The sequence below is a fragment of the Pteropus medius genome, unplaced genomic scaffold (genome assembly GCF_902729225.1).
Source record: "Pteropus medius unplaced genomic scaffold, Ma_sr-lr_union100, whole genome shotgun sequence".
Taxonomy (NCBI): domain Eukaryota; kingdom Metazoa; phylum Chordata; class Mammalia; order Chiroptera; family Pteropodidae; genus Pteropus; species Pteropus medius.
This window is the reverse complement of record NW_024345600.1, coordinates 3,897,714-3,924,597: the sequence shown is the minus strand read 5'-3', so window position 1 is coordinate 3,924,597 and position 26,884 is coordinate 3,897,714. Positions and strand designations below refer to the sequence as shown.

Below are 26,884 nucleotides of genomic sequence, written 5' to 3'. Positions count from 1 at the left end.
AGGATACTGCTTTGGCCCAGAACGGGATGAAGGTGTGTACAAGTCAGGGTGAGGACAGAGCAAAGTGGGTAGCCTGCTTCACCCTGGCTGCTCTAAGTGTTAGAATACACTGACAGCATCTGGAAATGGGAGAGGTATGAATATGACTATTATGGGATGCCTGGCTGGAAAGGTATGGGGTGGTGGAGTGGACATGAAGCATTATGGGATGCAATGCTGGGTTGTGCTAGTAGTATTATGGTATGTTTGATTGACCACTGGCTCCTTGCATTATTAGGGGATGTCAGAGTTTGGGTGGGGGAGTAAATATTATGGGATATCTTTCCAGCCTTAGAGGAAAGGAGATCAGATGTCCATCTTGTAGGGTGACAGTAGGGCTACTGATCATTATGGGATATCTCTTTGATAAGAGAGGAGTGGTTATTATGGGCTGTGGAGCCTGAATGAATGTGTAAAGGCTGAGGGTGGTGGTATGAAGATCTAGACCCTAGCCTGCAGGGGTTGAGGGCAGCTCCAGGGGGTTGGTTATTATGGGATGTCAGTATAGAAAGTGGGAGACCGATTAAGAGATGTGTGTGTGGGAAGAGGCCTAAGTGTCCGTTGTTGTTAGTGTGTGTGTGTGGGGTTTTCAAACTATGGGATATCAAACTGGGGGTGGATGAGTGATTATTATGGATATCTGTATGGGATGGGATGAGTATTATGGGATGTGAGGCTGAAGTGCTGGGCGGGGTGCTTATTATGGGATGGCCATGGGGAGGGAGAGGTGACGAATTATTATGGGATGTTAGCATTAGGGCCAAGAGTGAAGAAGTTGGCAAAGGATGGCTATTATGGGATGTCTGGGGGGAAGGGTTAGTTGCAAAAGGTCTGCAATATTATGAGATGTCAACTATCCTGGCATATATGTGTATGGAGTATGTGTGTGTGTTTGTATATGGGGGGGTGTCCATGTATTATGGGATGGCCAGGAGGTGGAGTGGTTGCCTGGTGACACGCGCGCGCTCGAAGGGGCGTGGCCAAGGTTGCCCTGAGCGACGAGGGGCGGGGTTGCCCGGGAGACCTAGGGAGGAGGGTGGCGGTAGTGGAGGGGGGGGTTGGAGTTGGTTGAGGTTATTATGGGCTGTCCGTGGGGGGCGGGGCCTGTGCGGTGGGATTTCCCGGCCGGTGTTTCGGGCCCTTTAAGAGGCGAAGCCGGAGCCGGAGCCATTTTCCCCCCTTCGGCCGTGGCGAGGAGGAGCCGGAGCGGGAGTGACACCAGGCCGGACCCAGCGCGACCTGCGGCGGCTCTGGGGTGAGGAGAGCGCGGGGTTCTCAAAGAGACGCCCTTCTCAGCTTGGCCAGCCCCGAGGGTCATCCCTCCACTTGCCTCTTCCTCAGGCGTCCCTGGACCTGCGGACCGCCCCCTGCTCAGAGGAGCGGACCCTTCCTCTCTTTTCCCTGCAGGGCGCCTAGCTCCCCCTCCCCCCGCCCCAGCCCAGCCAGAGTCTGGTTCCCCGCGACTCCCATCTCGGGCTTGGTCTCCCCACAATGCCCGGCGCCCGCCCCCCGCCCTCTGCTCACTTGCGCCCCTGGGACACGTGGTGACCCCTGCCAGGTGGGGCCCTCTCACCCCAAGTCTTCCTGCAGCCCCCAGGCACCCAGGCCTCCGCCCCTCGTCCCCGCACTTGCGGCTCTTGGGAGAACCTGAGTTGTCCCAGAGAGCCTTTAATTTCTCCCTGTCTGGGCACTGGCCCCCCCCAGGCGCGGGAGGCGCCCCCCTTAGTGACCTTGTGATACCACGAGCGCCTCGCCGCCGGCCGCCTCCCCGGCCCCCCGCGCCGCCTCAGACCCTCCTCCCCAGTCACCCCGTTCGGTCCAGCCTGTGGCTACCCCCCCCCCGCAGCCTGTCTCCTCAGGGGCTGCCTCGCTTCTGGGGAGGGGGGAGGGCAGTGGGGGACGGGCGGCATGCGAGGGAGTGGGGTTAGTTCAGCCTGAGGACGGGTGCCCTGCCTAGGGTGGTTGGGGTGGGGGGGGCCGGTCGGTGGTGGTGGTGGGCGGAAAGAGCGGGTGGGGTGGGGGAGGGGGACTGCGCGTCACTGACTGTTCTCTCTCTTTCCCCCCTCCCCCGCACAGTGACTCGGGCCAGTGTAGAGGGCCCCAGGCCGCAGGCAGGAGCAGCTGGGCCAATTCCCTGGCCGGGAGCGGAAGGGGATGGCGTCGGGCCTGGGCTCCCCGTCCCCCTGCTCGGCAGGCAGCGAGGAGGAGGATATGGATGCACTTTTGAACAACAGCTTGCCCCCACCCCGCCCAGGTAACATCTTCTCCTAAGGCCCCGGGCAGGAAGGAGGCATTTGTGCCCTCCCTAGTGACTCCGGTGAGGCAGGACTGAGTTCTTCTCTCTCTGTGCAGAGCCTGAGGTGGAGGGCATCCGAAGGGAGTGGTTCCCTTCTACGGAGCTTTTGTAGGAGCGGGGCGGAAGCCATGTGCCTCCTGGGCTCCACGGACCGAGATGCAAGCTTGCTGCACTGTTTGTCTTAAGGAATGCTGTGCAGTTCCCAGTTGAGGGAGCTCTTTGGGCTGGCAGGCACATTACCTTGTGTGGGTCCTTGGAGGAATGCAGGTAGCTGGGACCCCTGGAGGTTGTGTGGTGGTGGGCGGGGAAGAGGGTTGAGGATTGCTATTTGATGAGACCAGCCTGGCATCTGTGTTAGTTAAGATCCTGTGGTTGCTGCTGGGGAAAGGAAAGCGGGAGTGCTGGTTACTCTCTATCTGATTATTTTTAGCTTCTGATCAGTTACCTGTTTTCTGTGCTCTTTCAACTATGTGAAGTTTGAATTGCGCTGGGTAGCTAGGATCTATAGCGCTTTTAACAAGGCAGATTGCTGTAACGTTTGGAGCCAGGGAAATGATGGGAGCTAGAGGTAAGATGTAATAGCCTGAAGGATATACCAGGAGGGGTAAAAGAAGGGAGGTGACACCCTGGATACACCCCCTCCACTCGCAAGTGGACATAATCCTGGCTTTTTTTCCCAGAGGCTTCTCTGCCTCTGTACAGGTAGCCTGGGGTTTGGGCTGGTGGTATGACGTGTTTGTGTAGGTGTGTTGGGGGTTGTGCTATCTGTTTTGGGGTGGCTCCCTGAACTGGCCAAACCCGTATGGTTGTAATCACTCTACCTGATTGGAGTAGCCCTTGTTTACCCTCAAATGATGATTGATGTCATGCTTTTTAAGTAGATGTCTCACCTTTCCTTCTTCAGAGCCCCCAGCCAAGTCACCTACTTATTTGACCATTTTTACTAGCTCGTTTTTTTTCTACGTGCTATTTCTTCATTCTCTCCACTTACAGTTTTCTTTTCATTCTGGAGCCTGCTGGTCCTCTTTTTGTTTTCTATGGGACACCTTTTATATTTGACTTCTAAGCTCTAGCGGCAAGTTGAGGTGGTCTGGGAAAGAGATGCTTCCACATAAGTTGCAAATTTTCACTTCAACTTGAGGCCACTTGGGAGAGGGTTCAGTTTTATTACTGTGTCTTCAGCTGTTGGGTTAAGAACACTTAGGCTTGAGTCTCCTGTGTGGGGCAGGGTGACAGGTTTCTGTGCTGTTGCCTAGGGTGGTGGTGATCCTATCCTTTCTGAGGGACATGAGAAGTAGTAGTGCTCTCCAGTGTTGGTTGCATATCTTGGCTTCCCACTGGCCCCTTGGTCTGGGGCTGCCCCTGTGTAGACTGGGTGCCCATGCGGCCTCCCTAGATGAACTCTGCCCCATGCTGTAGCATGACCCAGTTTTTCCACTTGCCACACCCCATTCCTGCCCCTTTCCCAAATCCTCCACTATATCTTAGCCAGTTTGCTGCTTGCCATGTCAGTACTTTATCTGCCTGAGAAGTTTGGGAGTCTTTTGTGGGTGGGAGAGAATACCCTCTGCCTCCCTGGATTTGTCCTTAACTATATACTTCTAGCATTTAAGGAGGTGGTGAAGAGGAAGAACCTAGAGGTGTAGCTGATTGAGGAAGGGGAGAACAACACAAGGATTGCTGGGGAGAATCTCTTAACGAAAATGATTCTGGTGAGATCCAGGCTGGTGTTCCATTCCCAAGGGAATGGGAGGGGCTTTCTTGTGCCTGGCCTGATCCTGGGCTGAGTGGGGGGAGGCCGATAGTGCTTTGTCCAGCCTAATGTCTCATGTTCCTTAGTATCTGCCTTGCTCAGGAAAGGCGGAGCCAGAGGCATTTTAGGTCTAGTTCTGTTGGTCAGAAGCTGAGAGCATGTGTAGGACTGAAGAAAGCAGATTGTTGTACACCACTTCTTTTTCTTGGTGTGACCATGACTCCCATATGTTGGATAGGTGGCAAGAGGTGGTTTAGGATGTGTGGCCTGACTGTGGGTGGGGATGATGAGGAAACTGAGTTTCAGAGACTTATTATGGGCTCCCATTCCTCAAGTTAAATCAATTAGGTATCAGAATTGAGGAGAAAGTTGTATGCTCTTACCATAGCTCCACTGAGCCTTTGTTAAATCTTAGCTCTGATGATTGGAAAAATAATTATGATTGAGAGAGTAACCTAGTCTCTCTCATAGTATTTCCTTCATGTTTATCTTGGATTTTCTTGCCTTGGATGTTAGCATGGCCCTTTGAGAACTGTGTCATCCCAGAGGAAGTGTTAGGAGAGGTGGCATTTGGACCTGGGGCCAGGTAATAATTTGGGAAGTCTTCTGTGAGGGTAGTCTTTCCCCAGCTACCTCTCTCAACCCCACCCCTTCCCCCGCCACTTCCTGTCTGTCCTATGTTGGCAGCTGGGTGCCCTGGGCTGGCTTCTGCGGTCAGGAGCCATTTTCCCTCTCCTCAGTGGGTGAGGCACTCCTCCTTCTCACCACTCCCTTCTCTACTCCCCCCTTCCTTGGGCGGGGGTGGCTTGGGAAGAAGGAGAGAGTGGAAGGAGGAGGGAGCTGGTGTGCTGGTGTGAATGTCTGTTACAAAGGAACCTGCCTCCTGGCCTTCTCCTCCCCCTCTGTGCCCCTTCCCACCTATCCCTGCCCAGGAGCTCTCAGTATTACCCCAGGCTTTGTGTGTGCTTCCAGCCAGGGGAGGAGGTGGAGCCAGATGGGAGGAGGATGGGGGGGGTTGCGGAGGAGATGGTGACAGCTGGGCTGATTTGGGCCCCTGGGGAGAAGAGGCTACTGACCCAGGAGAAGCTGGAGAGGAACAGGAGAGCTGGAAATGGGAAAAGGAAATTATGTTTCGGAGTGGGTATGAGATTGAACTGGCAACTGAACCTGGGGTTTGGAGGTTCTGGTTGTTTTGAGCTGGAATGACTCAAAGGAGTAGGTGAAAGGTGTGGTTTCTGGGACCCCTGAACTAATATCGTTTTGGGAATGAGGTGACGTGTATGCTATAGTTTTTGTCATCTGGGTAGGACTTTTCATTCTTATTCCCTGATTTATAGACCACTTGGTGGCCAGTTATGGGAGGACTGGACCTATTTCTATTATTTGGTTAATTCTTAGCAGCTTGATTTAGCTGCACTGGAGATGAGCATATAGAAGACTCCTGTTAGGGATGAGGGAGAGGAGGCAGGAGTCTGGACAGCTGCCCGCGGTGGGCCTGGTCTGGCCTGGCAGGCCTATTTTGGGTCTATACAGCTCTCTCTTTGTTTTTGTCCTGAGTCTCAGCTTCCTTCTGTGGAGAGTATAGCAGTCTCTTCAGTGGAATCTGGGACAAGAGGTGGGGGAATAACGTCTAAAGCCTCTGGATTAGGCTCTAACCTTTTGCTATTGATCTTTTCCCGGCCTACCTTTCTTTGCTAAATATATGTAGAAAACGAAGAGGACCCAGAAGAGGATTTGTCAGAAGCAGAGACTCCAAAGCTCAAGAAGAAGAAAAAGCCTAAGAAACCTCGGGACCCTAAAATCCCTAAGAGCAAGCGCCAAAAAAAGGAGGTGAGTGAGTGACTGGGTGTTATGGGGAGTTAAAAGGAAGAAGGGAGGGGCGCTGAGAAGGGTTGAAGGGCTGCAGGGGGGTCTGTTTCTTCCTCTGGAGTGGCGGGCCAGGTCCTGGGGGCAAGCCTCAAGACTGTCCTGAGGTCAGCATGTGTGTAGCATGTGTGTGTCTGTCTCCCTCTCCCCCCCTTTCCTGCTCCAGCGTATGCTCTTATGCCGGCAGCTGGGGGACAGCTCTGGGGAGGGGCCGGAGTTTGTGGAGGAGGAAGAAGAGGTGGCTCTGCGCTCAGACAGTGAGGGCAGCGACTATACTCCTGGCAAGAAAAAGAAAAAGAAGCTTGGACCTAAGAAAGAAAAGAAGAGCAAATCCAAGCGGAAGGAAGAGGAGGAGGAGGATGACGATGATGATGATTCAAAGGTACCTGGACCTCCATCCTTTTCTCTGTACTGTTTGTTAATCTCTGTCCTTTGTTTCCCAGACACTCTTCTGTCCCTTAGAACATTTTCTCCCCACCTGTTTTTACTAATTTCCTCTCAACTCTCTTCTCTTGGTCTTGCAAACCTTACTTTCAACTCAAATTCCCTTAGCAAGTGTGGATACTAGGAGTCAGGTCTTTGACCTTGCTGTATCTGCAGGAGCCTAAATCATCTGCTCAGCTCCTGGAAGACTGGGGCATGGAAGACATTGACCATGTCTTCTCAGAGGAGGATTATCGCACCCTCACCAACTACAAGGCCTTCAGCCAGTTTGTCCGGTAAACAGGAGGGTCTTGGGGGCAGGCGGGGGAGAGTCCTTCTATAACCTCTTCTTATTTGTCTTTCTCATATTCTTAAACTTTTTCTTTTTTTTTAATTCTTCTCCATTTCTCCACCAGACCCCTTATTGCTGCCAAAAACCCCAAGATTGCTGTCTCCAAGATGATGATGGTTTTGGGTGCAAAGTGGAGGGAGTTCAGCACCAACAACCCCTTCAAAGGAAGTTCTGGGGCTTCAGTGGCAGCAGCAGCAGCAGCAGCCGTGGCCGTGGTGGAGAGCATGGTGACAGCCACTGAAGTTGCACCACCTCCTCCCCCTGTGGAGGTGCCTATCCGAAAGGCCAAGACCAAGGAGGGCAAAGGTGAAGTAGGACTTGATGGGAGGGGAGACTAGTATGGGCTTAGGGTGGCGAAGATAGAGAAAGCATGGAAATGCTGTCATCAGCCCAAAGATGGAAGACAAGAGGGAGGAATGAACCTTTGATTTAGGAGGGAAATTTGGGAAGCTGAACATGAGGAAGCCAAGTTAGGTGGAGAAAATTTTATTATGTCCCCTGTCTTTTGCCCTGTGACGTGTATTTGGATTGTATGATCTCACTTGCTCTCTCAATTTTAGGTCCCAATGCTCGGAGGAAGCCCAAGGGCAGCCCTCGTGTACCTGATGCCAAGAAGCCTAAACCCAAGAAAGTGGCTCCCCTGAAAATCAAGTTGGGAGGTTTTGGTTCTAAGCGCAAGAGATCCTCGGTAAGAGCCCAACCCATCCCTTTGGTGAGGGTGCCATATCTAGTAGAGAGGATGTTACCTTATGTCAGGATCTAGCCTTCACAGTAGGTGCATAAGATGTGGGGAGTTGGCCACAGAACAAGGCAACTAGGGTCCATATACAACAGTCCTTGCTGGGATTCTGGTACCCTTGTAAGAGGGAGTTCCTTCTCTATCACTCGTCTTGGCTTGAACCTCTATCCTTACTTTTTTTTTATTCTTCCAGAGTGAGGATGATGACTTAGATGTGGAATCTGACTTTGATGATGCCAGTATCAATAGCTATTCTGTTTCCGATGGTTCCACCAGCCGTAGTAGCCGCAGCCGCAAGAAACTCCGAACCACTAAAAAGAAAAAGAAAGGTGTGTTTCTTTTTTGTATTTATATGTGATTGGTTGGGGTGGGAATGACTGGGGAAGAATCTCCCTAAACAGATAGGGGGTGAGGTTTTTTTGCGGGGAGGGGGAGGTAGTTTTTTTCTAATAACTGGGCTTTCCCTCTTCCTTGCCCAGGCGAGGAGGAGGTGACTGCTGTGGATGGTTATGAGACAGACCACCAGGACTATTGCGAGGTGTGCCAGCAAGGTGGCGAGATCATCCTGTGTGATACCTGTCCCCGAGCTTACCACATGGTCTGCCTGGATCCAGATATGGAGAAGGCTCCTGAGGGCAAGTGGAGCTGCCCACACTGTGTGAGTACCTGGCCACTGTGGCCCTTTGGGACCCTTGAGAGGAAGGGCGGGGTGATAAAGCTTTTTGGGGGGCCTGGATGGGAGTAGAAATGGTGATATTGCTGGTGTGGGCTTTGGGAAACCTTCAAAGAAACGAGCATTGTTTAGACTTGGGTGGGTGGGTGGGGGGGTGGTAATAATCTGACTCTTTGGTCCTTTACTGCAGGAGAAGGAAGGCATCCAATGGGAGGCTAAAGAGGACAATTCAGAGGGTGAGGAGATCCTGGAAGAGGTTGGGGGAGACCCTGAAGAGGAGGATGACCACCATATGGAATTCTGTCGGGTCTGCAAGGATGGCGGGGAGCTACTCTGCTGTGACACCTGTCCTTCTTCCTACCACATCCACTGCCTAAACCCCCCACTTCCAGAGATTCCCAACGGCGAGTGGCTCTGTCCTCGTTGTACAGTGAGTGACTGATTCCAACTGGGGTGGGGGATGCGGGAAGGGTTTACCCTTTTTATATGTAGGCATCATGAGGCTGAGGTGCAGAAGAGGTCATTGGAGAACTGTAGACCTTCTAGCCCTGAGACAGGCACTTTCCTTCCTCATGTTGTCTTGAGATACCTTTGTCCTGGGAAAATATAGGACTAACTTCGAACAGAAGAGTTGATGCTTCACTAGTTCTCTTAAGAGGAATGGAGCAATATTCTAGCCCAGAACATTCATCTTTGTCTTGACATCCAGCCCAGGTGTCTTGGTGGTTTAGAATGATTTTAAAGGGCCACTTGCTGCTTTCAGATTGCTTAAGAGAAGCATTCTGGGCTCCACGTCTGCGGGTTTTCTATGCTTCCTTGTTCTGGGTCATTGTGAAGTCTAGCTACTGGCTCTGTTAAGCAGATAGGAGTGATCGTGTCACACAAATCCTGGAGGAAGTCCAGAAATGGAGAGGGAATTCTTTTACTCTTTCCCTAGAAGGGTCCTGGGATTAGTTTTATTTGCAATGAGATTTTAATAATCCTTGGATAAGATTGAGGCTGTGGGCTGTACCATTTCCTCTCAATGGTAACGATTTGGTGTTGGATCATGTTTTTCTCTTAGTGTCCAGCTCTTAAAGGCAAAGTCCAGAAGATTCTAATCTGGAAGTGGGGTCAGCCACCATCTCCCACACCAGTGCCTCGGCCTCCAGATGCTGATCCCAATACTCCCTCCCCCAAGCCCTTGGAAGGGCGGCCAGAGCGGCAGTTCTTTGTGAAATGGCAAGGCATGTCTTATTGGCACTGCTCCTGGGTGTCTGAACTGCAGGTAAACATGGACAGGCTAGAGATATGGGGGCTACAACAAAGAGGGTAATGAGAACACAGTCTTTTGGGTGGAAGGAGTGACTGTAGCTCCTTGGTGACATTTCTCTTTCTGCTTGCAGTTGGAGCTGCACTGTCAAGTGATGTTCCGAAATTATCAGCGGAAGAATGATATGGATGAGCCACCTTCTGGGGACTTTGGTGGTGATGAAGAGAAGAGTCGAAAGCGAAAGAACAAGGACCCTAAATTTGCAGAGATGGAGGAACGCTTTTATCGCTATGGGATAAAACCTGAGTGGATGATGATCCACCGGATTCTCAACCACAGGTACTAGTGGAGCTGGGCCAGAGTGTGGTTGTCTTGGGCATTCTAGAAGTAGGCAGCATATCTACGGGGAGATTCCTGCCAACGGGATTACAAAAATGGATGTCATCAATTACTTATGCTTGGAAGAGACACACACTTAATATGTTGTTATTAACTGACTGAACCCTGGGATTTGAGCCATAGGAACCTATACATTAGAGATCGTTTTTGGTCCAAAGACCGATGTAGTAGAGGCTGTGATTACATGTGGTGTGTGGCATAGGTAGGGGTCTGGTTTAGGACGTACGTTATTGGCAGTTTTCGAGAGCAAGGCTGACTTAGAAGGAGAGGAATGTGGCCTTCTGGCTCTGAAGGTTTTCTCCCTGCTCGTAGTGTGGACAAGAAGGGCCATGTCCACTACTTAATCAAGTGGCGAGACTTGCCCTATGATCAGGCATCCTGGGAGAGCGAAGATGTGGAGATACAAGACTATGATCTGTTTAAGCAGAGCTATTGGAATCACAGGTGAGTGACGTTGGTGCGGAGTGAAATCACTTCTCACTGAGAAGTACCCTAGACAGTGGTGTGACATCTCTCTTCTTTAGGGAGTTAATGAGGGGTGAGGAAGGCCGACCAGGCAAGAAACTCAAGAAGGTGAAGCTGAGGAAGTTGGAGAGGCCTCCTGAAACTCCAACAGTTGATGTGAGTTGGGGCGGAAGAGGGAGGACACTGGTCATTGGATAGTGTTCCAGTCTAATGATGGTGCTAGTAACAACTCGATAGCTGAGAATGCTTTATGAAGTCTGCTTGCCGACTTGTTCACATTTCTGTAAATCAGAGAAAACACTGGAATTACTTTTAATCGGGAAAATAAAAATATGGGTGGTGGTGTTTTATATGATTGGGGACATGTAATCTAGGGAGGGGAAGATCATAGAACCAAACCAAGCTTTTATGAAACTTAGGTTGGAACTGGGTCTTCCTACCCTTAATTCATGGCTCAATTCCTCTGTTTGTGTGTGTGTGTGTGTGTGTGTGTGTGTGTGTGTGTGTGTGTGTGTAATATGAGGATGGTTAAGGTTAAAAAGATGAATCTTGGGGGTGGGAAATATATAATTATTTTTCTGGTGGATCCTGACTGGCAAAATTAATATGTTGCTTGGGGAGGCTATGATGTGTCTTTCCTCAGAGGTCAATTCCTTGCCAGCTTTTGACTTCTTTATTCCATCTTTCAGCCAACAGTGAAGTATGAGCGACAGCCAGAGTACCTGGATGCCACAGGTGGAACCCTGCACCCCTATCAAATGGAGGGCTTGAATTGGTTGCGCTTCTCCTGGGCTCAGGGCACGGACACCATCTTGGCTGATGAAATGGGCCTTGGGAAGACTGTCCAGACAGCTGTCTTCCTTTATTCTCTCTATAAGGAGGTAGGAAAGCTGGGGCTGTTAGATTTTTATGTGGGTATTTTGTGTTTGTGGTCTCCTCTTACACTCTGAGGAGAGAGTAAAAGGAAGAAAAAATTTATAGCTGACCTTAAATGGAAGTAAGATAGATAGACACACATACACAGAGAAAGATTTGAGGGAATTGATCCATGGGTAGAATTAGTGATGGGTGCATAGAGCCTCAGTACTGGGGGATGGATGGATGTCGAGATCAGCAGAACTGTGGGTGGAATTAGTATAGAAAGACTTAACAGAAGAGGTAAGGTTTTGAGCTGTCTATGATGGCGGGCATGGCTTTTTGGAAAGGTGTGGGTAGGGTGTTTTCATATGTAGAGAAAGGTAAGGGTAGGAGCAGCAGTCCACATGCCAGTCCTGGGCTAGCTTTTGGGGCAGGGGTAGAGGTGGGCGCTGGGGTTGCAGTGGGATGGGCCCTTAGTCCTTGTTCTGCTTCTCTTCTTCCTCAAAGGGTCATTCCAAAGGCCCCTTCCTAGTGAGTGCTCCTCTTTCTACCATCATCAACTGGGAGCGGGAGTTTGAAATGTGGGCTCCAGATATGTATGTGGTGACTTATGTGGGTGACAAAGACAGCCGGGCCATCATCCGAGAAAATGAGTTCTCCTTCGAAGACAATGCCATTCGAGGTGGCAAGAAGGCCTCTCGCATGAAGGTATCTCAGTGAGAGGGGAACCAACCTCAGGGGGGCGTTGTTAAGGGCTTAGTTTGCCTCCTCGTGACTTGGTCCCTGGAGTGAAGCAAAAGGATGACAGCTAGGAGGAGGGATGACACTGGAGGAGTTAAACATTAGTGACCAAGTTGCCATCTTGTGCAGAAAGAGGCATCTGTGAAGTTCCATGTGCTGCTGACATCCTATGAGTTGATCACCATTGACATGGCTATCTTGGGCTCTATTGACTGGGCCTGCCTTATCGTGGATGAAGCCCATCGGCTCAAGAACAATCAGTCTAAGGTGAGGGGGTAGAAAGGGAGATTATAGCCTCTAGTGTTAGTTTTTAGTACCACCTACTCATTAAGGGGAAACAGGAGAGAGGAAAGGGAAAATTGGTTTCTGCCTTTCTTCCTTAGCGATACCCCATGGTGGCCAGACCTTGAAAGATAGAGTTGTGGGGTGGGGGACTTAACTATGGGCAGTGAAACAGCTTGGAGTTCTGCAGAGATACACTGGAGCCCTCTTTTTATTGAATTCCACTATCTCCATCTGTTTCACCAGTTCTTTCGGGTCTTAAATGGTTACTCACTCCAGCACAAGCTGTTGCTGACTGGGACTCCATTACAAAACAATCTAGAAGAACTGTTTCATCTGCTCAACTTTCTCACCCCTGAGAGGTTCCAGTAAGTGTGTGTTTATGCATAAAAGGCTCATAATTCTCCTGATCTTCCTGTTGCCCATTTTCTATATCACTGTCCTTTCTTCCTTTGTTCCTCTCCAACGTTTTCCTTTCTTTTTCTGAAGCAATTTGGAAGGCTTCTTGGAGGAGTTTGCTGACATTGCCAAGGAAGACCAGATTAAAAAACTGCATGACATGCTGGGGCCTCACATGCTGCGGCGACTCAAAGCTGATGTGTTCAAGAATATGCCCTCCAAGACAGAGCTGATTGTGCGTGTGGAGCTAAGCCCTATGCAGAAGTGAGTCAGAGGGACAGACTATTGACTTCATTTTGTAAATACTGTTAGAAAAATCTGCCAGTCTGCAAAGTATTTCTTATTCCTCCCCACACTCTGCTTCAAGGCATCTGGTGACAGGAACAAGCAAGGCCTAAAGACACCTGTTGCCAGGAGCGGGAGCCCTTGGTTCTTATGTAGTTAGTCATGCCTTATTTTAAATACCTTATTTAAATGATGGTGCTTGTTAGGTGTCTGTAGTCCCAAAGTGAGGTATGTTGGAAAGAAGATCTCAGATTTGGGGACTGCATTATGAGTCATGTGAAGACTCTTGAATCTGACATATCTTTCTCGTCCATGCAGGAAGTACTACAAGTATATCCTCACTCGAAATTTTGAAGCTCTCAATGCTCGGGGTGGTGGCAACCAGGTCTCTCTGCTGAATGTGGTGATGGATCTTAAGAAGTGCTGCAACCACCCATATCTCTTCCCTGTGGCTGCAATGGTATATTGTGCCATCTGTTGTTCCTCCCTGGGTTGGAACTGCTCTGTTGGGCTTTCTTTCAATGTTTTTTTCTTCTTTCTTTCTTTCCTCAGGAAGCCCCTAAGATGCCTAATGGCATGTATGATGGGAGTGCCCTAATCAGAGCATCTGGGAAATTATTGCTGCTACAGAAGATGCTCAAGAACCTTAAGGAGGGTGGGCACCGTGTACTCATCTTCTCCCAGGTATTATGTGGACTGAGCTGGGAGCTTTATGGGATAGCAGTAGATAGCTTTCAGTGACATGAGGGAAGGGATTATCATTTGCTTCTCCTATAATTAAACTTGCTTCTTTTCCAGATGACCAAGATGCTGGACCTGCTAGAGGATTTCTTGGAACATGAAGGTTATAAATATGAACGTATTGATGGTGGAATTACTGGGAACATGCGTCAAGAGGCCATTGACCGCTTCAATGGTATGAGAGAAGGGGAGTGGCTTTGATCCGGGCATCCTTATTCACTGTGTCTTTGGACCAGTCACTTGTTCTTATGCATTTGCTTTTCTATGTAATTCTTTTGGGTCTGTTGGTTGACATGGAAGAGTAAATCTTTTGAATGTCTTTTTATCTACCTAGATATCTACCCACCCACTCACCCTATCTATTTATTTATTTTCTGCCTACAGCACCTGGTATTCCTAGGTGGTCTCCCATCCAAGTTCTAACAAATCCCAACCCTGCTTAGCTTCCAAGATCAGATGAGATCGGGCACGTTCAGAGTAGCATTGCTGTAGACTCTTTTGAATGTTTTGATTGAAAGAATGTATTAGACTATTCCTAGGAGATTTTTTTTCCTTTAGAATCTTTGTCCTTTCACTAGATAGAAGGGTTTTATTTACCCTTTTCTCGTCGTATCTTGAGGTTCAAGAGGGACCAGGACTTATCCAAGCTTTAATTGCACGTTAGTGGCAGACTTTGTCACAGTAGCCACTACATCATCTTTAAAAAATAATTTTGGACTTAAAAATTGAAAAATAATACAGAGTTCATCTATACCCTTCACTCAGCTTCTCTTGATAATAACTTGTATAACCACAGTATAATTAATAAAACCAGGAAGTTAACACTGGTGTGATACTGTGAAGTAAACTATAGACCTTAACTGAATGTCACCAGTTTTCCCCCTAATGTCCTTTCCCTGTTTCAGGATCCAGTCCCAGATCCCACAGAGCATTAAGTTGTTAAGTAACTTTCCCTATCTTTGACAGTTCATTCTTTCCTTTTTTTTTTGGTCCCCTCACCCTCTTTCGTTTTCTTTCATGACATTGATACTATGACAGTTACCAGTTAGTTGGTAGAATGTCTCTTAAGTTTAGGTTTGTCTATTTTCTCATGATTACCTTGAGGTTAGACATTTTGGACAAGAATACAATAGAAGTGATGCTTTGTCCTTTTCATTGTGTCATATTAGGGAAGAGAGGGGGACACGATGTGAATGTCCCATTGTTGGTGATGTTAACCTTGAACACTTGTTCAGGTGGTATCTGCTCAGTTTCTCCACTGTAGTTACTCTTTTTCCCATTGCGATTAGTAAATATTTTGAGAGAGGTATTTGAGACTCTGGTAATATCCTGTTTGTCTTTAAACTTCCACACTGATTTCCTGGACCTTGTATCCATTGATGGACCTTGCTTACAGTGATTATTACCATGCATTTGCCTGATGAAGTTTTATATTTCTGATATTTCTTTCACATTTATTAAGTGGAATTCAGAAGACACTTTTAATGGTGTTTTTTGGTTCCTTTCTTAGCACCAGGTGCTCAGCAGTTCTGCTTCTTGCTTTCTACTCGTGCTGGGGGCCTTGGAATCAATCTGGCCACTGCTGACACAGTTATTATCTATGACTCTGACTGGAACCCCCATAATGACATCCAGGTGAGTAGAGGTAGCAGCCCTGGTACAGTAACTTACTGGAATTGAGGGTTCCACCATCTGGTATTAGTTGTTTCAGGGGAAAATAATAGCTTCTTTTTATGTTTTGTAGTATATTTTAAGCCAGAGAGTTTCGGCTAGTTAGGATTTTGTTTTGGATATCATGATAGAGGGTGATGTCTGGGGCAGGGGTGCAAAAGGATGTTTTATATGAAGGCAAGCTGCAGCTCCTGCCTTGTGCTGGATTTAGCTTATGTGGAAGTCAAGACAAGAATCGAAGCAGAAAAATGTGGTTATTTCACTTTCTGCCTTCATTTTGTACCTAACTCCAGGCTTTTAGCAGAGCTCACCGTATTGGGCAGAATAAGAAAGTGATGATCTATCGGTTTGTGACCCGTGCATCAGTGGAGGAGCGTATTACACAGGTGGCAAAGAAGAAGATGATGTTGACACATCTAGTGGTTCGGCCTGGGCTGGGCTCCAAGACTGGATCTATGTCCAAACAGGAGCTTGATGACATCCTCAAGTTTGGCACTGAGGAACTATTCAAAGATGAAGCCACAGATGGAGGTGAGCAAGTCAAGAACTTGTTTTGATGTGGGGCTTGACCTTTCTAAAGGGTATCTTTGATACCTGGGGTCCTGGGACTTGGACCTGGGGTCCTGTGGAACTTGCTTTTTCCAATGTCAGCTGCTGAAGCTGACATTGTGGGTATGGACCCCTGATTCTTTATAGGAGGAGATAACAAAGAGGGAGAGGATAGCAGTGTTATCCACTATGATGATAAGGCCATTGAACGACTGTTGGACCGTAACCAGGATGAGACTGAAGACACAGAATTGCAGGGCATGAATGAATATTTGAGCTCTTTCAAAGTGGCCCAGTATGTGGTACGGGAAGAGGAGATGGGGGTGAGTATGAATCCAAGGAAATGCTGTGCTTTTGATTGGTCCAAAAATTGGAACTGAGACCAAGATGGTATTTGAGACTGGAAGAAAACATCTATAGGTAAATTAGTACATTGATGAATTGATATATATCTCTTTCCCTTGAAAATAAATACTGTAATATATGACCAATTATATTCTCATCTTTGCCATGGCTGTCTGGAAACTCATAGCCAAATTTCACATGAAAACCAATTATGTTAGTTCTTTATCAGAATCTCATTTTCTTTTATAGATTTTATTAACCCTACAAATAAACTTTTGTTTGTTATCGCAAGTCTCTTTGGAGAAAAGGCAGAAATAAGACACATAACTAGACAGCCCATTTCCCTGTGCTTTTTAAAACAGAATTGTTGTTTTCCCTTTTTTTCCTTCCTTTTTGGTCTTTTTTAGTAAAAAAATACTAAAACAGTGATAAAATCCGTGGCTTCCATGTAATAGTTTTCCTCAAATGATAAAATGAAAAAAAAATTTGGTTTTTCCTCTGGTCCTCTTTAAAACACTTAGCTTAGGGTTCTTTGAATTGATATAGATAGGTTTCTGGTGGTTTTAACCTTATCTTTTCCCATCTAATCTAGAAGTATCCATTTTGCTCTGTTTTTCTTATAGGACCTATTATCTTTGTTCTTGAAGGAGCTGCTACTAACTTGGTTATGTATAAGTGGCTGAAAAGTTTGATGTAGGTCTATAGAACGGATTCTATCAAAATTGCTCTCCTAAAGATGCTCCATGTTCCTGCCAAGGCAGTAACTGCATATATAAAAGTGATCAACTGGGGCAGCACTTGCTAAGTAGTTGGGAAGGGAGAGGTGATACTTTGCCTCTCATTGATAACCTCTACTAAAGATTACACAGGTATACAGATGGCCTTTTTATTAGTGGGTATAGCTGCTATTTACTTTAAATATTTAAAAATTCACATGGTTCAAAATTCAAAAGATAAAAAGATAATCTTTTTTCTACCTGGCTACTCAGTTCTCTCCATAGGGATAACTGATGTTTTAAGTTTCTTGTATTTCTTTCTTAAAATATTTTATATACATGCAAGTTACACATATATCCATCTATACATAACATAAATAAACACCTTTTTTCTTTCCTTTTTAAACATAAAAGTTTCTTACACACAATGTTCTCTACCTGGCTTTTGTCTACTTAATAAATGTAGAAGATAATAGTCTAAATCAGCACATAAAGAGCTCCCCCACCTTGTTTTTGTTTTTGTTTTTTTTTTATTGCATAGTATGTCCTTGTTTGGAAGTACCATTATTTATTTTTGGAAATTGAGATAATTGACATAATGTTAGTTTCAGGTAGACAACGTCATAGTTTGTTATTCGTGTGTATATTGTGAAAGGGATCACAAGTCTAGTTAACATGTCACCATACAATTAGTAATTTTTTTCCTTGTGTTGAGAACTTTTAAGATCTACTCTCTTTGCAGTTTTCAGTATGCGGTACCGTATCATTAACTGTAGTTACCGTACTGTATATTACATGACCATGATTTATTTATTTTACGTTGTGCCTTTTTGACCCCCTTCACCCATTTTGCCCACCCCAAACTCCAACATTTACTTAGTTAGTTCCACGATGATATTTAGGTTGTTTCTAATATTATGCTATTGGCAGCAATTTAATTCTAACGTAAGGGATATGGCAATCAGTTAATGGTCCTGAAATGTCTGAAAAAATATGACTTGCAGAGAAGCATAAACATTACAGAGACATAAGATGATATATACAGATATATATGTGTATATGTGTGTATATATATAAATTTCTTTTTCGTACATAGTTGGTAAACTCTTATGAAGTTTAGAAGAACAGAAGGGCTTATGGCCTTTCTATTTTATCTCATTAAAATCTCAGGATTTCAGAAGCATCTCTATTTTGTCTTGCTAAGGCTCTCACCTCTCTTTTCTACATTTTTCTATCTCCCAACTATGTATATGTTAGTAAAAAGGTTTGGAAGAAAGCACACTATATCTCTTCATTCTTCTCTTGTGATAATGGCTCTATCCACGTTTTTCTTCATGTTGACTGATCTATACATAATTATGAGGAGCCATGTCCTGTCAATTTAATTTCTTTTAAGTTCTTAGGTCCAAGCAGGCAAACCAAGTGTTTCAGAGTCCATGAAAAGGAGCTAGCAGAATGGGAACTGTGAGAGGACCAGGGGTAGCTGGTGGTGCTGACTTCAGCAACCCTGAGTCCTGGCCCTCCCTCTGTCCCAGGAGGAAGAGGAGGTAGAACGGGAAATCATAAAACAGGAAGAAAGTGTGGATCCTGACTACTGGGAGAAATTGCTGCGGCACCATTATGAGCAGCAGCAAGAAGATCTGGCCCGAAATCTGGGCAAAGGAAAAAGAATCCGTAAACAGGTCAACTACAATGATGGCTCCCAGGAGGACCGAGGTGTGTGTGGCCGGCCCCGCCCCCCACCCATGGGCCGTTCCACTAGAGCAGTGGGCCCCGCTCATCTGCCCTCTCTCCCTCCAGATTGGCAGGACGACCAGTCCGACAACCAGTCCGATTATTCAGTGGCCTCAGAGGAAGGTGATGAAGACTTTGATGAACGATCTGAAGGTGAGGGCTATGACTTTCTGCTGGTCGTTTAAATATTATTTTGTCTAATACCCCTACCAGTGTCACTCATGCTTCCTTTTTTTCTTGCAGCTCCCCGTAGGCCCAGTCGCAAGGGCCTGCGGAATGATAAAGATAAGCCATTGCCTCCTCTGTTGGCCCGTGTTGGTGGGAATATTGAAGTAAGTGCTGTATGATTCTAAGGAGGGGTGGATGAGTGCTGATTCTGGGTCTTTGGTGGAGTAAGACCTGCTCCCTCTCATATAGGTTCCTTCTCTCTCTAGGTACTTGGTTTTAATGCTCGGCAACGAAAAGCCTTTCTTAATGCAATCATGCGATATGGGATGCCACCTCAGGATGCTTTTACCACTCAGTGGCTTGTTAGAGATCTGCGAGGCAAATCAGAGAAAGAGTTCAAGTAAGTTGAGAGTTAGAATGACTAATACAGAGCAAAGGCTTCTAATCTCTGGTCATTCTATAGCCTTAGCCCAGCCTGTCAGAGAAATGGCTATTTTGGCAGGCAAAGCTCTTAGTAATAAATAGGGTTCTTTGTGTTTCTAGCTTCTCTAGAAGAGAACCTGAGGCATGGCATGGGCTCTGGAGCCTTCAGGGCAATGGTGGGCTTTACTTTGGGATGGAGCCATAGTTCTTGTCTGGGATAACGCCTAACTTGGGATGGGAAAGGATCTGATCTAGGAGTTGGCATGATTGCTGTTTAACTCATTTCTCTCCTCGTTCACTATAGGGCTTACGTCTCTCTTTTCATGCGGCATTTATGTGAGCCAGGAGCAGATGGGGCTGAGACCTTTGCTGATGGTGTTCCCCGAGAAGGCCTGTCTCGCCAGCATGTCCTTACTAGGATTGGCGTCATGTCCTTAATTCGCAAAAAGGTGAGCCCTGAATCTCTCTCTATTGTTCGGGGTTTCTAGGGGAGACCGGAGGGCAATAGGAAAGGAGCCTAGAGCTGGAATTAGGTCTTCAACTTACGTCCCTTTGCTATAGGTTCAGGAGTTTGAACATGTTAACGGGCGCTGGAGTATGCCTGAACTTGCTGAAGTAGAGGAAAACAAGAAAATGTCCCAGCCAGGGTCACCTTCCCCAAAGACTCCTACCCCCTCCACTCCAGGGGACACACAACCCAATACTCCTGCACCTGCCCCACCTGCTGGTAAGTCTGCCTGTACTGTCATTTCTGTCCCTTTCTTTTTGTCCTGGCCTGTGCTTTCTCTGCTCCCCTGTGCTCAGTTCTAATAGGGGAGTCTGGCAGGACACACAGCGATTCCCCTCTCAGTTTAGGAGAGCCGTCCTGAGTATAGGGCTGGCTCTTAAAGGCACGAGAGGACAATTTAAGATAACACAGACTGAGAAGGCATGACCTCTCTGATCCCTATAGGACCTTTTCCCCGTATTTATTGTTTTCTATTGGTTGCAGAGGATGGAATAAAAATAGAAGAAAATAATCTCAAAGAAGAAGAGAGTGCAGAAGGAGAAAAAGAGGTTAAGTCTGCAGCCCCTGAGGCTACTGTTGAGGTAAGAGGTTGGGATAACTGGGTGCCATACCAAAGGCAACTGGATAAACCCAGTCTTACTTTTTGTTGGCCTGTCTGCTTCAACTTGTCTTTTTCCTTTTGAAGTGTGCACAACCCCCTGCTCCTGCCTCAGAGGATGAAAAGGTCCTTGTTGAACCTCCCGAGGGAGAGGAGAAAGTGGAAAAGGCAGAGGTGAAGGAGAGAACAGAAGAACCTATGGAGACAGAACCCAAAGGTATCCACATGTTCAAGAACTACAGATCCCTATGTGAACCACAGTCACTTGGACTTCTATCCAAGCTCTAGAGGTGTTAGGAAGAAGTAACACACTGAAGAATCCTGCACCCTTGATTTTAAATTGTGGATTCCCCCAACTCTTAAGATATCTTTTAAGATTTTAATCATAAAGATTTCAGTTTAGGACTGTTCCAGTTGGATGTAGTGTGGAACAAAGGAGGACGTTCTTTAGATGCACTTTCAATGCCATCTGTTTTCTCCAGGTGTTGCTGATGCGGAGAAGGTGGAGGAAAAGTCAGCAATAGATCTGACCCCCATTGTGGTAGAGGACAAAGGTAGGTATTTGGAGAAGGTAATTGTAGTTTTAGAAGGATTCTGAAAATAGAAGCAAGGACTTTATCTCAGAGACACCCTCCCCTTCCAACCCCCAACATCCCCGTCTACACCCATGTAGTTATTTTATCCCAAGTTAAAACTCCATTTGTCCCCACATCTAGTTGTCATTGGGCTGGTGGTACCTTTTTCTGATTTTGAGAAACAACTGTGTGAGAAATAACTGGGTGGAGGTGGATGATACTTTGTAGCATACCTTAGTGCTATGGGTAAGGGCCACTGTGTCTGAAGCTAAAATTTTTCTTCTGCATATCCTGTAGAAGAGAAGAAAGAAGAAGAAGAGAAAAAAGAGGTGATGCTTCAGAATGGAGAGACCCCCAAGGACCTAAATGACGAGAAGCAGAAGAAAAATATTAAACAGCGTTTCATGTTCAACATTGCAGATGGTGGTTTTACTGGTAATGAAAATGAGGGGCCTACTGGGGTTAGAAGGATCTGAGGTGAAATTTGGGTTGTCAGAAACCAAGATGTACAGAGACTTCACTTCTACTAGATGAGGGAATGCCAGGCTGATTGCATACTCCTTGGGTTCCATATTAGAAAGCCTCAGGCATACTATTAAGATGGTATCTGGGGGGCAGGAATAAATAGCTTTTTGAATTCTCACAGATATTGGCCTTTCTTTTTCTCCCTAATCTCCCCTAAATTCCTCTTTAGAGTTGCACTCCCTTTGGCAGAATGAGGAGCGGGCAGCCACAGTCACCAAGAAGACTTACGAGATCTGGCATCGAAGGCATGACTACTGGCTGCTGGCTGGCATCATAAAGTATCCTTTGCCTGAGTCTAGGCTGAGAGGTTCTTGGTGAAGATTTCTCAAAGTCTCACAGTTTGAGGTTCTTACTTTTCTTGTTTCATTTTTCCTGAGCAATTTTCCAATAGCCACGGCTATGCCCGGTGGCAGGACATCCAGAATGACCCACGCTATGCCATCCTCAATGAGCCTTTCAAGGGTGAAATGAACCGTGGCAATTTCTTAGAGATCAAGAATAAGTTTCTAGCCCGAAGGTTCAAGGTGAGCAGGATGGGGAGCGAATACTGTGTTGAAATGACAGCCCTTAAAGTGCAGAAGGGACTGCAAAGTGGAGGGAGTCTGTTCATTTATCCATACTATTTATTGTGTTCTGTGTACTACTTGTATTCCATGAAAGGCTTTGCCTCCAGGTATTTTAAATATTTGAGATCAAGATATACAGACTAGAAAATTAACCAGCTGTTCAGGGGCTAAAGATGACTGTCTAATGAATGACACAGACTAGTGCAGTGGGTGTGTTGAGGAGAACACCGTAGGTTGGAGCGTTCAGGAAAGATACAGAGGTGGACTGAATTGGATCTCTGAAGAGGTAGGGTTTTCCGTGGGCTGGTGGTACTTTTTTTCTGAGTCTGAATACCTGTGTGGGTAAGGGGTGAGGTAGATGCGAAAAGCAGATATAAAGGTAGAATACCATTTTCAGAATCAATAGGGCTAATAAGCCCAAGAACAAAGGAAGTCTTAGGCATTTAGCAAATTGTATTAGGGGCACCTGTATGCACACTATCAAAACGAGATACTATGAAGACAAGACATGTGGCTTGTAAGTGGAGTTTAACTGGGGGAGTAAGAAACATACATTAATCTTTAAACATGTGCCAAGCAATGAGTGGCACAGGGATACAGAAATAAGATGTGGTGCTTGTTCTCAAAGAGTTTTCAGTTTAAATGAATGCCATTCTGGGTATTGGGAGGGAGATTGCTGAATCCATAAGAAAGTTCTCCAGAGGGGACTGGGGGTGTACAGAGAGTTCACGAATGGCTTTATGGAGAAGGTGCTATTGGAACTAAGTTTTGATGAATGTAATAGAATTTGTAATAGAGATTGTTGGATAGAAACAGAAGGCTGTTGGAACTACAAGGGTTGGGCAGAGACACAGGAAACAGAAATTAGCCCAGTTGAGTTGTAGAAAACACTTGGGTTCGGTGATGGTGGGAGGTAGGAGAAAGATGTAAGGGCTAGAGGTCAATAGGTGGGTTTTGGGCACCAGATAAGAGAGTTTGGACTTTATCCTACAGTTAATGAGTAGCCATTGAAGGTCTGTGAAAGTTTTGATATGACTAAAGGAAATGGAAACAGGACATTCATGAAATTACAAAACTATCGTAAAGTCATGAGGTAGTAAGGGCTGGGCTGCAATACTGGTTGTGGAAAGTGAAAAGGATAAGATAAAGGATTTATCAAAAGAATTATATAGAATTTACTGACTTATTGGTCAGCAGACCTTTTCTAGGGCCAGATAGTAACTATTTCAGGCTTTGTGGGGATATATGATCTCTGTTGCAAATACAACTCTGTCATAGTGTAAAAAGCAGCCGTAGGTGATGAATGAGTATGAATGTGTTCCAGTAAAACTTTATCGACACTCAAACTTGAACTTCATATAATTTTTATGAAGTGTCACAAACTATTATTTTGACTTTTCTTCAACCATTTAAAAAATGTAAAAAACCAGTCAGCAGGCCAGATTTGGCCCCCAGTCTTAGTTTGCTGACTCCTGACTAACTGGATTTGAGATAAAAAGGAATGAACTCCAAATATAACTTAAGTTTTGAGTCTTAAGTCACTGAGAAAGTTAAATTATTATTGGCAGATCAGGGAAGTGTAGAGAGAGAACACTTTGTAGAAAAGAATAAGTTCAATTTTAGATGAGTCATTTGGTGTTTCTCACAAGTAAATAATCCTCCCACTACCCCTTCTACCATAAACAAGTGGGATCAAAGAGTGGTCATTCATACACCAGTGGTATCAGAACAATCAGTGCTTGAGCTACAAGGTTGAAAAGCATCAAGTCATTTGCATAGAGACGCTGGCTACTGCTAGGAGAGGAAAAATCTCTTGGGAGAGTGCTTTAAAAGAACAGCAAGCCAAGGACTGATACTGGAGAAAGCTCATAGGGGCTGGAGGAAGGAGTTGGTTAAGGAGACAGTATATAGATTGAAGGTAGATGCTTGGTCTGTTTGGGGATAAATTAGTAGGCCCTGATGGAGCCAGGTCTTGTGGAAGAAACAACAACCCATTATTCTTATACTGTCCTTTTTCCTGACCCCTAATGGATTCATTCTTTTTAAGAACCAGTGGATACTTGAGCAAATTAAGTCTCATAACTTCTGAATCAACATTCTGTCTCTTGGACTATATTTCAAAGAACGTTTTACACAGCTCCATCAGGCGACAGGTACAAGAGTTTGTTGCAGCGTGATTTTTGGCGGTGGGGCCCGGAGGCAACCATTGTTTGACATTGGGAGTATGGATGGGTAAAATGTGGATTCACATTATGGAGCACTAAGCAGAAGCAACAAAATGCATGTGATATAACAACATAAATGGACCTTTAAAAAAATATGTTGTGGGAAAAGGAAGAAAAAGCATTTTAGATGTACAGAAGATGTTCTGTAAATTAGAATTGTGCACATGGAACGAAACAATACTCAGTCTTCAAGAACATCCACACAAAGACAGTAAGCATATTAGAAGGGTTACCTATTGGTGAAGGAAATAAAGGAGTGAGATGGAGACAAAAGAAACAACAAAAATAAGTTTAAAGAGTAAAACAATTGAAGTAATATGGTAGGTATATCTGTGAGACGGACTACCATGCAACCATTAAGAATCATCTTTTAAAGTACAGTTAATAGTAAAGGAAGGTACTTAGTAACTTTGAGTGAAAACATAGGTATATATATATATATATATATATATAATCTCAATTATGCAAAAGATATATATGTAAAGAAAAACCTCAGAATGTTCATAGTATCTAGGTGGTGGGAATTATTTGATTTTAATTCTTTGTACATTCTGTATTTTCTGAATTGAGTTTTTATCATTTTTGTGAATGACTCAATAAAGGGTAAAGAGTTTTAAAAATGTGATCCTCTAATAGGGATTAAAAAAAAAAAGCAGTGTAATGCTGAACTGCTTGAGTGTGTGTGAGCCGTCCCTAAGGGTCTTTATAGGATCTGAGAGGCCCATCAGAAATAAGCAAAGTGTCAGTCCAACTCCCATCTCCTCTTTATCCCTTGTCCAGCTCCTAGAACAAGCCCTGGTGATTGAGGAACAGTTGCGCCGGGCAGCTTACCTGAATATGTCAGAGGACCCCTCTCACCCTTCCATGGCCCTAAACACCCGCTTTGCTGAGGTGGAGTGTTTGGCGGAAAGTCATCAGCACCTGTCCAAGGAGTCAATGGCAGGAAACAAGCCTGCCAATGCGGTCCTGCACAAAGGTAGCCAGTGGCTCCCCTGCCTCCTGTTGACTCAGTGTCTTTCCTCCTCTGCCCCTCCCTAACACACATTTACTTCTTGTTTCCAAAACCTTTTTTAGAGCCCCTGGGAGCTTAGGATGTGCTGGAGATCTGCTTTCCTCCTTGGGAAGCTATTATCTTAGAGACAGTCAAGGACAGTAATTTGTTGCCTCTTTTAACTCACCATATTCAAGTTGTTGAAAGTGGAAAGCAAAGCAGAATAGCAGAATAATATAGTGTCATCTGGGATATTTTAGAAGTAACTTCGGGTGATTTAAGATCCCATCAAATTCTAGACCCCTTTCAGCATTTTGTTTCTAATTAAAGTTAACACATTGTAAGGAGGTGGAAGGGTGAAATGGGGAAAGGAGGCCATTGTAAAAGAGGGAGATAGCTCCAAAAGATGAGGAAAGTGAGAAAAGGAGACAAGAATAAGCTCTCAAGAAATGGAAGAAATAGAGACAATAGGGAGCAAAGGACAGTGAGGGTTAGGTGGCTTTAAAAAGCATAGAATACAATTATAGACAGTTGGAACTGGTGTATGAGGAATAGGAACTTGAGCATGGTGGAGGCCAGGTCAAGTGACTCTGGTAACCAAGGACAATACTGAAACACTCCAGCACATGGGGGCAGGTCCACTAGGGTAAGGAGGTTTTCAGTCTTGACCACCACAGCTCACCACCTCCTTTTTTTCCCCCCTCTGCAGTTCTGAAACAGCTAGAAGAACTGCTGAGTGACATGAAAGCTGATGTGACTCGACTCCCAGCTACTATTGCCCGAATTCCCCCGGTTGCTGTGAGGCTACAGATGTCAGAGCGTAATATTCTCAGCCGCCTGGCAAACCGAGCACCTGAACCTACTCCACAGCAGGTAGGACCTTTTTCTTCTAGCCCGCTGTTGGAGCAGAGCCATTCTTGAACTTGTAACTTTCACTTTGTCCCTAACTGGGCAGGTGGGACAGTCTTACCCAGTGAGTTCCCTTGGGATCAAGTGGATTCATGTGGTCTTGAATTCTTACTGTGGCTCTCTTTTCATATAGGTAGCCCAGCAGCAGTGAACATCCAGATGATGATAACCACCTCCACCGCTGAGCAGTGACTTTCCTCACTTTCCTTTGCCCAGCTTCTCCCCTGGGGGCCTGAGAGACCCTCTCCTTCCTTCTGCCCATCTTCCATGTTGTAAAGGGACAGTCCCCAGTGTACTGGGGGAGGGGAGGGAGTGAGGGGCAGTGGTGCCCTTCCTGCTGGAGAGACATGCCGCAGTAGCGCCGGCGCCATCTGCAGGGAGCTGGCGGGCTGGCCTTCTGGGCCCTGGCTTTCCCCACTGTAACGTCTGTTACACACAAACTGTTGTGGGTTCCTGCCAGGCTTGAAGAAAACGATCTGAATTTCTTCCTTTTGGTTTTATTTTGTTGGTTTATTTTGTGTTCTCCTTTTCTGGGGTATTCAGAGTGGGCCGGGCCCCTGGGCGAGACACAGCTACCTCTGTTGGCATCTTTTTAATACCAGGAACCCAGCGGCTCCAGCCACGGCTAGAATGAAATAAAGTGGGAAAAGAAAAAAGAAAAAAAAAAAAAAAGGAAAAGAACCAAAAGCATAAAAAACCACAGCAAATTTCTTGATGAAAATTGAAAATAAAAGTTTCCTTGTATTTTAGTGCTCTGGTTCAGTGTGGGTGTAGGTGCAGGTGAATGAATGTGTATGACTGGAGCCCTGGGAAATGAA

General features: G+C 46.0%; 1 protein-coding gene, 1 non-coding gene and 1 pseudogene across 11 annotated transcripts; 2 read left to right on the top strand and 1 right to left on the bottom strand.

The window, feature by feature from the left end:
- Positions 1-1,138: 1,138 nt before the first annotated feature.
- CHD4 (chromodomain helicase DNA binding protein 4) lies at positions 1,139-26,763 on the top strand. 10 transcript variants are annotated; one of them, XM_039874138.1, is made up of 40 exons: positions 1,139-1,294; positions 2,116-2,293; positions 5,797-5,918; positions 6,142-6,336; positions 6,555-6,673; positions 6,794-7,035; positions 7,290-7,417; positions 7,662-7,797; positions 7,987-8,126; positions 8,332-8,571; positions 9,205-9,408; positions 9,527-9,732; positions 10,105-10,236; positions 10,317-10,413; positions 10,947-11,138; positions 11,623-11,823; positions 11,986-12,123; positions 12,385-12,506; positions 12,628-12,801; positions 13,141-13,282; positions 13,375-13,506; positions 13,621-13,738; positions 15,074-15,198; positions 15,528-15,765; positions 15,931-16,106; positions 18,380-18,560; positions 18,645-18,731; positions 18,822-18,910; positions 19,013-19,146; positions 19,474-19,618; positions 19,731-19,896; positions 20,161-20,258; positions 20,363-20,492; positions 20,758-20,829; positions 21,148-21,285; positions 21,545-21,653; positions 21,767-21,899; positions 24,947-25,145; positions 25,867-26,030; positions 26,200-26,763. In XM_039874138.1, exons 2-40 carry the CDS (start codon positions 2,194-2,196, stop codon positions 26,215-26,217), a joined length of 5,682 nt encoding a protein of 1,893 aa, XP_039730072.1. In that variant the 5' UTR covers positions 1,139-1,294; positions 2,116-2,193; the 3' UTR covers positions 26,218-26,763. The 10 variants fall into 10 exon arrangements, with proteins under 10 accessions (XP_039730072.1, XP_039730069.1, XP_039730068.1 ...); XM_039874135.1 differs by having other exon boundaries at positions 7,948-8,126; positions 24,947-25,142; XM_039874134.1 differs by having other exon boundaries at positions 7,948-8,126.
- On the bottom strand, positions 13,939-14,057 carry LOC120611821 (uncharacterized; annotated as a pseudogene).
- LOC120611776 (small Cajal body-specific RNA 11) lies at positions 19,935-20,074 on the top strand. Its single transcript, XR_005655289.1, has one exon.
- Positions 26,764-26,884: the final 121 nt, after the last annotated feature.

Bases quoted from the DNA above. Each gene is read 5' to 3' on its own strand.
- CHD4 (XM_039874128.1), top strand. From the start codon at position 2,194: ATGGCGTCGGGCCTGGGCTCCCCGTCCCCCTGCTCGGCAGGCAGCGAG. The intron at 12,124-12,384 runs GTGAGGGGGTAG...CTGTTTCACCAG, and splicing joins TCAAGAACAATCAGTCTAAG to TTCTTTCGGGTCTTAAATGG. The intron at 19,619-19,730 runs GTGAGCCCTGAA...CCTTTGCTATAG, and splicing joins TGTCCTTAATTCGCAAAAAG to GTTCAGGAGTTTGAACATGT.